Source organism: Calypte anna, chromosome 2 (genome assembly GCF_003957555.1).
Source record: "Calypte anna isolate BGI_N300 chromosome 2, bCalAnn1_v1.p, whole genome shotgun sequence".
Taxonomy (NCBI): domain Eukaryota; kingdom Metazoa; phylum Chordata; class Aves; order Apodiformes; family Trochilidae; genus Calypte; species Calypte anna.
The window spans coordinates 86889866-86901988 of record NC_044245.1 but is presented as its reverse complement, the minus strand read 5'-3'; the positions used below and the strand labels follow the sequence as shown (position 1 = coordinate 86901988).

The window sequence follows — 12123 nt, the reverse complement described above, 5'->3', positions numbered from 1 at the left end:
TAATTTTAACTTCATAGAATGGGTTCTTAGAAAAATTTGATTCTTTGCTATTTGCTCTATTCTAAAACTCATGGTGCATGATTTTGAGTTCCCTGGTTAACTGCAAAATAAATTTAACTGTAGAATTGCAACGTTCTGTGTTATGAAGAAGGGGAAGCAGGTGTGACTCACTTTATCCTGATGATTAGAAAGGTTAAAAAAGTCTTGAGCTAAGGAAATTTTGCTCACAGTATTCCAGAAAAGAGGGGGGAAAAAAAAGTTTGTTTGTTTAATTATGTTTTTACCTTCCCTTTCCTGTGTTTGTGTACAGTAAAATATTCACACAGCTTACTGGGAGCTATTGAGGGATCAGATCTAGCCAGTCCATGAATGTTTGACTTCCAACAGTTGCTGTCCTCTGGCATTTTGCTATTTTTTTTGCAAAATTCTTTGTCATTAATTTTTGGGCATAAAGTGTCATATTTCACATAACTGAGCAAGTTTCAAAAGTGGAAGTGTTTAGTGTATGATTGAAAAATGTGAAAAATAAGAAGTACTGAGCCACAGGAGTCCTAAAACAGTGGACAGTCAAAAGAGAAAGGGGGATTATGGCAATAAAGTCTTAAGAGCAGCACTCCAGACTAAGTGCTACATATCCTCCTTTCTAATTGCTAAGGAAACAAGAGTGTTGTAAATATTGCCAAGATGATGCTTACCAAAGTATCACCTTCTGACTACTTGATCTGTGAAAATATAGCAGGCTTTATTAAACAAGTGTCTTGTCCTTGCCCTTACTCTTTGGGAAACAGTAAGTCTGGTTCTAGGGAGAAAAAGGTAAGATCCCTTATTTGAGCATGAATGTTGTCTTTCACAGTACTTAAACTTTTCTGTTCCCCTAGATCCCTTTATTCCATTGAGGTGTTCTGTCTCATGACAGCAGCTTCTGCTTTTTTGAAAAATACATCCTTATGCCTATTTTCTTCAGTCTTGTCAGTTTTAGTAAGGAATTTGACACCATCTCCCACAGCATCCTTGGAGCTAAACTGAAGTGTGACCTGGATGATTGGGTAGTGAGGTGTATTGGGAGCTGGTTGAAGGACAGAAGCCAGAGAGTTGTAGTCAATGGGATGGAGTCCAGTTGGAAGTTGTTTCTAGTGGAGTCCCTCATGGGCCAGTACTGGGACCAGTACTATTCAGTATATTTATTGATGACCTGGATGAGGGAATAGAGTGCACTGTCAGCTGAGGACACAAAAGTGGGTGCAGTGGCTGACCCCCCAGAAAGCTGTGCTGCCATTCAGAGAGACCTGGACAGACTGGAGAGTTGGGCAGGGTGAAATCTAATACAACAAGGGCAAGTGTATAGTCTTGCATCTGGGAAAGAACAACCCCAGGTATCAGCACAGGTTGGGTACTGAGCTTTTGGAAAGCAGCACAGGGGACAGTGACCTGGGGGTGCTGGCGGATGGAAGGATGACCATGAGCCAGCAATGTGCCCTTGTGGCCAAGAAGGCCAATGGCATCCTGGGGTGCATCAGAAGGGGGGTGGTCAGTAGGTCATGAGAGGTTCTGCTCCTCCTCTACTCTGCCCTGGTGAGGCCACATCTGGAATATTGTGCTCAGTTCTGGGGCCCTCAGTTCCAGAAGGATTGGGAACTGCTTGGAAGAGACCAGCACAGAGCAACCAAGATGATGAAGGGAATGGAACATCTCCCTTATGAGGAAAGGCTGAGGGAGCTGGGGCTCTTCAGCTTGAGGGGTGACCTCATTAATGTTTATAAATATGTAAGGGGTGAGTGCCAGGAGGATGAAGTAAAGCTTTTCTCAGGGGTAACTGACAATAGGACAAGAGGCAATGGTTATAAACTGGAGCATAGGCAGTTCTGTATAAATATAAGGAGGAATTTTTTCACTGTGAGGGTGACAGAGCACTGGCACAGGATGCCCAGGGAAGTTGTGAAGTCTCCTTCCCTGGAGACACTCAAAGCCCACCTGGACGTGTTCCTGTATGACCTGGTGTAGGTGACCCAGCTCTGGCATGAGTGAGTTGGACTCAATCTTTCAAGGTCCCTTCTAACCCCTGACTTTCTATGATTCCCACCTATTCAATGGTGTAGAGAAGCTAAAAGCAAGTTTTCAAAATAACTTTTTTTACATGGGTTGATATTTGCAGTGTTGTAGTGTTTGAAAATGAGATAAGGATGTTTCAGAAACTCCTTTCCATCGCACAGGAAAATTACTTTAGAAAGCTTAATGAAGCTGTATTGGTTACAGATGTTTTGACATACTCTGATCCCTTTTTCAGGTGAAAATGCTGTACATATACAAAGATAGAATTAAACAGTTACTTTTAGCTATCAATCTCCTGTCAGTAGTAAAGCTAACTCTGTAAGGAAACTCTTTGCTTCTGGACTTAACAATAAGCAAATTATTGTTTCTGAGAATTTTAAATAAGGATCTGTAGAAAATTACAGGCCCATTACTTTATGGGGTAGGATTCTCCTGATTAATGTATCAGTAGGCATTTTATGCAAACTGGCTGTCAAATCAATTGACCTTGGTCAAAAGAATCTTAAGGTTTACATCTGACCAAATAGAAATGGCTTTTGCTTTAGGCTGACTTAAATATATTTCCTGATTTCACAGACTCTTTTGGAGTTTGGATATGTATTCCTATAGCCTAAAAATTATTCTTGGTTACATAGCTGCAGAACATGTTAGTGTTGAACAGTCTTGTCTCTGAATGTCATTGAAATGTCATGTAAAAAGTTGGTTTTTTTCTGAATATAGCAAGCTTTACTTTCTAAGTGTACACAGGTGAACCAATATTCAATGTTATCTTTTACTCAGACTAATCAGGAATCTGTAGTAAATCGCATCAATCTGAGACTGACTAGAATTTCCAATACCAAATTTTAACTTTTCATAACTTCTTAGTGTGGTGTTGTTTATAGGAATAACATTCAGCTTTGCAATGATTTATCTTGCTGTCTTGCTTCACAGATGTACCAGTCAGAAAATGGAACTATAATGGAAAAGGATTTAGCTCGTATTCTGAAGACTGCCATGGGTGTGTCACAGATTAATGTTACGCACCTCTTTAGAGCTGTAGATGAAGAAGAAAAAGGAGAGATTACATATGGTAAGTATTTTAAGTGGATCTGAAAATGTCAAAGTTGCTGAATTCATATGATATACTAACCAGTTACATTTTTATTAAACTTTATCTTCTTTAATTAACTTGCTGAGTTTGACAATGATAAAAGCACTGCAGACTAACTTAATTTACATTTTAAAAAAACAAAAGCGTTTGAGTTTTGCCTTTAATATCAAATATCAGATTTATGTCTTTTCAGAGTTTTTTGCCTTCAGGATTAAGTCAGGCAACACCTGAATTACGGCTTTCAGCATATTCTGTTTGTTCTGTGATTTCCATGTATGTGAATACATATTTTTAAGAAAGTTATCTTAGCTCTGACCTTTTGTTTTTCATCCCTTGTATCTGTTCCTCACCGTTTCTGCCCTCCAAGAACATAGGAATATAAGATTTTCTACTCCCTTAGTAATTTCTCCTCATATTTGAAAATAAGTCATGATATTAGGAGGATAGGGGGAATGAGAGGATATTAAGCAGGCTGCTCAGTATTTAATCTGTAATACAGGTGATATGAAGGCAATAAAGTTGTATTTGAAAAATCGTATGATCTGGGTGAACAGATTATGCTGGAAATCAAAGTAACTGTGTGTTACTTCAGATTCTTCATCTTTTATGCAGTGAAGTTCTAAATTTAGTTGTATCATTTAAATATCGTCTGAGTTGTTGATAGCAAACATATCACATATCTCCAGTAGAAGTGCTTATGACATGCCCTGTTATAATGGTCTTCCTTCAGGATAATTGTTATGTAATTTGTAAAAATCTTGAAAAATAAGACATCAGTGTTAGTAAATCAAAATTTCTACACCAATGATTCCTGTTTCATGCGATATATATCTAAATCTTCAACTATGGAAATATCTTCAACTACATTTACCCACATAAATATATATATACACACATGTGTGTGTGTGTGTATATGCATGTATATATACATATGTATAAAACCCAACAAATACAGGGTAATTGGCATAAGTACTGTTTCACATGCCCTCTTTTTTCCTGACATCTACATCTTACCTCCTTTATTCATATTTTTCATATAATGAAAATAATGAAATTTTTCATTGTCTTTTTTTTCATAATATATTACAAATTTATTGTGTTCTCACAGTATTAGTCTCTGAAACATTAGGATTTTGGAAATGCTGAAATCTTGAAAGTGGAAGGTAGCAATGACAACTGCTGTTAGGTTGAACAGAATTATGAATGCAAAGCATTAAACTGCATACTTGCAAAAGACTTTCCAAATTTTAAGAAATTACTACTCTTTCTGTTGGAGGGCATCTGCTCTCCCCCTGGTGAACAGGGAGATGCTGTGTCAAGACATGGTGCTGCTCATGCATTTTAAAGCAAAGCTTAGCATGTTTTACCTCGTCACCATACCAGCTAAGCTGTGGTCTGAAGTGCTTTGAGAAGGCTTAGGTATAACTCTTTGCAGCATCTCAGGTCTGGGGATGTGTTAAACTTCAGCTGAGAATCTAAAACAAGATGTGGGGATAGCATTATGTTAACTGCTGCTATTTTTCTCCAGAGTGATCATCTGATTATATATGTGTAGGCATTCAAATTTAGCATCCTTCTGTTTCAAAAAGCTGATTCCATGTAACAACAATTTTTTTTAGATGACTTCTACAGATTTGCTGAATTTCACCCACACTTTGCAGAAGATTATCTCTATGCTGATCAGATGGGAGCCGAGAGTGACTTGGAGACTTCATCTCTTTCTGCTCCTAATGGTATCTGTACTGACTTCAGTCCTGAAAACACTGAAGATAAAAACAAGCCCCTGTGGAAGAAACTGAATTAACACTACAACTGTTACCTTCCTCTCCTGGTGAGAGGATTTTCTTTTCTTGGGATTTTCATAAGTCACGCCAACTATACAGCAAATAGCCGTTTTGTGTGTGGAAGTTCTTCTACTTTAAATTCCATTCTTTGAATCATATGTGGTATATTTAACATGTTTCAAGTTACTTTGGGAAAGGTTTTTTAATTTTTTTTATTTTTTTTTTTCAAAGACGTCTTTGACAGGCAAAAATGTGAATGTGCTCCATTATTAATGTTCCTATTTAACAGGAAGCGACACACTTATTTATATCCCATTGGCTGGTTTCATGTGCAAAGTGTCGCCCGAACCATGCATGTGTAAAGAAAACTGTAGCTACTATGGTGTTAAGTGCACTTTGGTGATTAGTGTTTTCCCTGGTTATGGGGATGTCTATTTGGGGCCAAACTTTGCTGTCCGTATTTGCGTAGTCACTCTTGTTGATTCGGTGGGATTCTTCTCTTGAGCAAATCAAGCACGTTTTGGCCCTTTGCTTTGGTTTCAGTGAACAGATTGGAAACAATAATGCAAAAACTTGCTAAGGATTACCTTTTATTTTTACTGTTGAATGACAGCATTGTTTCTCTTTCAGTCTATTCCATGGTAGAATGAAAAGGAAAGGCTCCTTATCCCTCACCCCAACTCTTTTCTACTGTAATATTCCGGATGCAATTAAATGTGAATTTTTTTCCAAACTGACATGCCACATACTTTTTGCAAATACATGACAAAACTGTTTGTGCTTTTCTGTTATAATCAATTCAAATCATGTCCACCCAATGTTTAACTGGGAGACATTTACACGATTGTAGTTAATCTAAGTTTATCAGGAATCACAGATTTCTTTTGTACCAAGCTTGCATATAACTTAGCGTGGAACACACAATGAAAATTCGGTGGTATCAGCACAACTTTGAAAAGGTTGCAGTTGCTTCAGAGGCCAAGCCAGCAATCAGTTGCAGAATATCCTGAAGAAATGTTAGTTGAATCTCTATAGCAACATTGCATGTGTGCATATAACATATATGAAGCTTAAAATAGATTAGAAGTGGGAAAAAAAACAACAAAAAACCCAGAAACACCAAGCCTGAAGCACTTTTATCAGTAACATTTCTTATCTTTCCTTTTGTAAAGCCAGATGCCTTAATTACCAAGGGAGGTCTCAGAGAAACATTTAAATTATTATAAAACCACAGAGCTTCTCCGAATAGGAAATGTGACAAAAGCCTCAAGGAGCAGGGAGAAGGACTCTGTCACGAAATAACTCCAATGGCAACTCTACTTTCAAACAAACTCAAAATACTTTCAAATAATTTCTAACTTTGTAGGACTGCACTAAAATACAAGGATTTCATGACTGGAAAGCTGTTAACATTTGAATCTTCCACATATTACAGTAATATAAAACTAAATTTGAAAGGGAGGAATTTTAGCAGAAGGATATCTGTTTGTACCAAATGCTATTTTTTAAAATAGCAGGAGGTGTTTTAAAGCTCATTAGGATATTAGACTGTGTCCTTAGAAATCCCTAACTGCATGTGGCAAGTTTCCAGGCTGGAACTGGCTTTAATGGGAAGGATACGGGGAAAAATAACTAAGAAATTATGCTTTCTGTGGGGTATGTGGAAGTAGGTCCTCAGTCAGAGGTAATAATTAATTTTTTTATTTATCTAGGTAACGCATGCCAAGGTGACTGGGCTGCAGCAGACAGGCTGACAACATTTGAATTAAAACTGATAATGAAAAATAGGAGAAATAGTTCGGAAAAATTAGGCATGTGAGAAACTACACTTGGGTAGAAATAGTAAGCACCACAGAGGAGGGAATGGATATTACTGCTTAAAACATCTTGGGGCACGGATGATGTAGAGTATGACAATCTGAGCACCTTTAACTTGGTAAGGATGCTATAGTGGCATGCAGCAACAATGTAGCCTATGAGAAGTGTGGTGGTATTTCTGTGTTACCAAGGTGATGTACCTGTCCCTGTTGAGGCACCTGAGAAAGATGGGGTGTACCTGGATAGTCTGGGGGACAGAAGATTAAAAAAAAAAAAAATCAAAGCGTTCTGTAGCCCAAAGAAGGGGAGACAGAAGGAAGATGCGAAACAATCTTCAGATAGGGAAGGAAGTTCCTTAGAGGAGAGAGGAACAGCATTTTTTCCATGTTGACGGTGGATCTAGACTATTCATATATAAAAGGCAAGTTAAGCATTAGGAAGATTTCCTTCCAATGCACCTAGTTAAGCTAAGGATTGTGGGTTATTCCAGGTAGGGCGAGGAGCCTTCCCTCACTGGAGATTTTGAAAACTGGACACGTAAGATGGAGGCACCTGATTTTGTTGGTTGTTGTTCAGGATCATAGGGACAGATCTTGAGGTTTGCTTCCTGTGTTTACAAAATATGTAACAATATGTTTCTGTTGGTGTGTAAGGGAAGGCACATGAGCTATTTATTGTCTTCTCTGCCAGACTTCTCACAGCACCTGGTTCAAGCTGGCTGGCTAAGATAGTGGTCTTTTGTTTTATATGTAAGCTTGGGAACTGAAGAATTTAGGAGCACAGGGGATGAGTCAGAGTTCCCTGAGATGCATGTCTGAGAAGAACAGAAAGATAAGCTTAGTTTCCTAAGCTTTGAGGTGAGAGAAGCTCCAGAGGAAGAGTACTCAGTCCACATCCCTGAAAGAGTAAAGAAAGCTGAATGAAGTTGGCTAAATATGACTGCACCTTATTTGCACGTATGGTGTATGTAACTTAGGGACCTGTCTTCTGAAAACCAAAGGGTTCATTTGGTTTAATCCCTGTTTTTTTGATGATGTTTTTCAATTGTGTAAGTGTAACTAACTGTGTTTTCATGCCACTGAGCTGTGCAGTGTTCTGGCTGGAGGGCACTGCAGCCTGCAATAGACACAGCCTTAAACACCACATTGCATGGGGAAAAAGGCACTGAATGTCACATATGTCACCAGGTTTGGTCCAGAGCTGCTGCTGAAGAAGGCCAGTGACCAGCACATTGTTTGCATGGTGAGCAAGTACTCTGGGTGGACGAAACCCTTTTAAAAAAAAAAAAATCAAACCAACACTTAAATTGTGGTGCTCCCTCTTACACTAGATTGTTAAAAAAAGTAGAGACATAAAAGGATGAATGATAGCATGACATCCTGATCAGCCTGCATGGGAGCACTGTTAGATCACACAGTGTCATAAAAGCTGAGATTAATGTAATTCAGGTCAGGCTATAGTATTAGACTGCCTCATAGTGACAGAAAAGCCATGTTACCTTATGGTAGTAAACTCTGATTTTATTGAGACCTGAGACCTGTAACATGCTGCATTACTGCGGCAATGTTCATTACAAATCATCCATCAAACTTGCTGAAATGTTTTAGTAATTCCACATAGGCAGCCTTTGTAAAAGGCACCCAACTGTGGAACAGCTGGGTTGTGACAGTCAGGTTTCAGTGCCTTGCTGCAATGTCAAGATAGAAGTGGAAGCTTAACTTTGCCCCTTGCCAGACACTGACATTTAAATTATTTCAATTAAAATATTGACAGATTTTACAAATGCATTGTTTTAACTAGTGATATCAACAGCCTCTAAATTTACAGGGAGTCATACCAAGAAATTCCTTCAGTTCATTGCAACAATTTAACCTTAATGATCCTTACACAAAAAATGCAAGGGTGTGAAGGCATTTGACATGTCTGAGCATTTTACTGCTATGTAATATTGCCATCCCTTGCCAGTTAGGGCTCTTGCCCCAAACTGATTTTTATGTTTTTACAAGAGGCTCAGACAAAGCTTTGCTATTCTAATATGGTTAAACAAGTACACACTATGTGTTTACAGTAACATAGATAATCACAAAAGCCAAGACACCTAAAAAGTGTCTCCTTTTTTCCCCTTAATTTATATTTCTTCAAGTGTCATAAAAGCACACGAAAACCAAGCATATGTTTAATAAGTGCAAAGTCATGTTTAAACCACTGTCTGTACCACAGTAAGGCAAGTGCTATCGCAAGTTTTGCAGGAATCCACTGCTAGAAGCAGATGCACTTGAAAGGTGTTACAGGCAATCTGTAAGCCTTATGGAGAAATTAGGCTGTACACCTAAATTTATACCAGTTGGTACACCACATGCATTTATTATAGCTAGAATAATCTTACAGTGGTAAAAAGCAGCCTGGCTTCTGTGTGTGCTTGTTCATTCCACTTTGAATATATAAATTCTTAGGTCACAAAAGGCTGAAAAGGAGACAGGTGTGCAGTAAGGAACTGATGCAACTTCTACAGTGGCAGAGGCCAGCAGAAAAAAGAGTTTAATACTTAGCTGTTTATTAGTATTTTCATGCAAACTGAATGGGTTTGTTAGCTAGTCCAACCAGCATTACGCCAGTTGGATTATGTTTTCCTTTCTAACAGGTAGTTAATATTATTCTGGAAGAGGGTTTGTTGAACTTTAACATTTGCATACCTTGATAAATTTCCTAGAGCACATAAATTTTTATTCATTTATGAGCCATCTTTGGTGTTGCCATTAAGTTATTTTTCCTAGGCTATATCATGCAGTAAGTACAGCTTTTGGTGTTAACTATTTTAGTCACATTCTGCTCTCTGCTCCTTCTAAATGGTATTCTAATTTAAAAAAAAATAAATTTAATTTTAATGTTTCTGTGAAATACGCTGAGACTTTTTTGCAGCAGTTGACACTGTCTAGATTGTCTTGCAAGTTCATTAGGCAAAATAATTTTGCTAGCTGTGTGATGGAACAGCTGCTTATTCCATTTTCTTTAGCAAAGTGGCAGAGCAGAGTACTCCCATGCAAGCAGAAACTGACTTCTTGTTGGGGATTTTACCAACGTAGTTGTCATGCTTCTTTATTATGAGCTGAATTGCACAGGGAGATCTGAACATCAGAGCTTATTTGAGGGATATCAAAAAAGGTGCTCTACAAAAATCTCTTAGTACAGTGTGAAGATGCAGTTCTTTCACTTTGACCAAAAATGTCAGAAGCAAGAGAAAAGTCATTATGACTTTTAAAACATTCTATTTTACTATTAATGGGGTATTAAGAGGGCCAGTTATGAGCCAAAGAATGAGATGCAGAAAAAGAAGGTAGGAAGGTCCACCATGCAGTAAAGCAGCTACTCACTGAGTAGCTCCAGTTCCCCTTTCCCACAGTAAAGGATTTTTCTGCCTCTTGGACTGGTGAACTCAGTTCTCTGTATCCCTGGCTCTTGCTTGTGCTGTGTGTTCTTTGTGGGTGCGTTGCAGCCCGAGGGAGACCTCACTGCCTCTTCAGTGACATTCCTAGGCTTTCCTCCCTGAGCTGTTAGTGGCAGGTGATTAATATTAAAGTCCTGTTCTGGTAATGCCACCCAAAATGAAGGCTCTAGGTAAAGGACTGCTTTTTCTTCTCCCGTGCTTGAGCTGTTGCAGGTGTGTCCAGGTGACAGCAGGGTTGAAAGAGCTTACGAGTTTCTCCTTGTTCTTAGCAACAATTAAGAAATTAAAATTTAGAAATATAGTATTGAATATAGTACTATATCTACATAGTACTGTATAGAAATACAGTAATGAGACCTTAAATTGGATTGACTTCAGACTCACTATGTCACTTTCAGTGTGTGCCTGTTTACTTCCAAGTTCTGAATGCAGCATCTATAACTGTGATAGCAAAAATAGTCTCCTCGTGGATACTGAAGAAGGCCGAAGCTCAGACACTTTTCATCCTACCATGGTACTGGAAATGAAATTCATCTGTTAGTAGGCTATTTCTAAGTCTATGAATGTATATGGGGAAAACCCAATACATGTCTCTTTATTCACTATTGAGCATTAAGACAGTTTTGTATTTTAAATGGTAAAGAAATAAATCTGTAAAAAATCTTGTATGCCCTAAGTATATATTTTTGTCCAATGTTTTTTTTTTTCATTTATAATGAATTTCAAGCAAAATATTTCTTATATTTCAAAAGGGAGGCTTAGGTCAGCTAATGCTGTACTTTCCAGTTGTTATACTTAAAGCCGTTTTTAAGTGAACTTCTAAAAATGAAACTGTATTTTTAAATATGTGGATCAGAGTTCCTTAAGTTAAATATCTGTCCTTGGCAACTGTATATACTTAGACAAAAAGCAAAACCACCACAGCTGCTTGTCTATATGATTGTTTGTGTTTGGTAATTTGTTTATACTGCTTTCTCAAATTGTTCTAAGGGTATTAGAGCTCCATGTAAATCAATAACATTAGAAATAGAACTCAGAAATAAATTTATTTAGAAATTATAGATTTTGTTTTCTGGAGGAGGACCAAGACTAACCATCTGAGAACCTTGTGTTATACAACTTCAATGTCGCAGCATCACGCTGGAAATACTCAGCATCTGTTCAGCGGGACCACTTTCTAAACCATTTTGTAATTCCCAGCATCTCTGCAGGTGTGCAAGACATTTCTAGCTTGATTGCAGGCACTGGTTCAGCTTTTTGGAATAGGAGTTACCAACAAGCTGGGAAATAATTCAGGGGAAAAACATGGTTTTGTTCTCTTGAATTGTTGTTCAACTTGCACTGATGGTGTCACTTATATATTTAAAAAAAAACTATTGCTATGTTTTTGAACACACTTCAGAATTAAAATGCAAAAGCAAAAAAGTTAACCTTTTAAATTACCAAATTTTGAGATTTCCTCATATCGTTACTGATTCCAAGTTAGGCACTGCCATGAAGAGCATGCTTATTGTTGAAAACCTTTGCTGACAGAGCAGGAAGGTGGTTTTTAAGAATTTATTTGCAAGGTATTGCATGCTTGTTCCATCAGTGGTACAGATTCTGTTGACTTCAGGCCTGCTCAGGCAGACCTGGTGGTGTTTAAAGCTGCGTATTGGCTGCAAACGTTTTATTATCATAGCCCTTGGATATGCAGTGTAAATGTGTAACAATATATAGTGCTACTGGAAATTAATGATAATAATTTGAATGCATATTTTCTGCTGTAAATTTCCTTCCTATGGCTCCTATGGTATGTGTACATAGACCTTTGCACTGAACAGACCATACTTCCTAACTGAAAAGATAAAACAAGTTAGTGTATTAAAGATGACTGTAGATTGTGGTTCCGATTGTGGAAATAGTTTTGCAGAAGGAAAAGTACAGCTTCAGTG

General features: G+C 37.9%; 1 protein-coding gene across 2 annotated transcripts in view; it reads left to right on the top strand.

Annotated features, from left to right (window-relative positions):
- LPCAT1 (lysophosphatidylcholine acyltransferase 1) overlaps positions 1–5927 on the top strand; it is a 58631-nt gene extending 52704 nt beyond the window's left edge. For both annotated transcript variants that reach the window (XM_030446319.1, XM_030446320.1), the window contains 2 exons: positions 2983–3121; positions 4762–5927. In XM_030446319.1, coding sequence (XP_030302179.1) covers positions 2983–3121; positions 4762–4946 — 324 coding nt within the window. In that variant the 3' untranslated portion in view covers positions 4947–5927. The remainder of the gene's footprint in view (positions 1–2982; positions 3122–4761) is intronic.
- The last annotated feature ends 6196 nt before the right edge of the window (positions 5928–12123 follow it).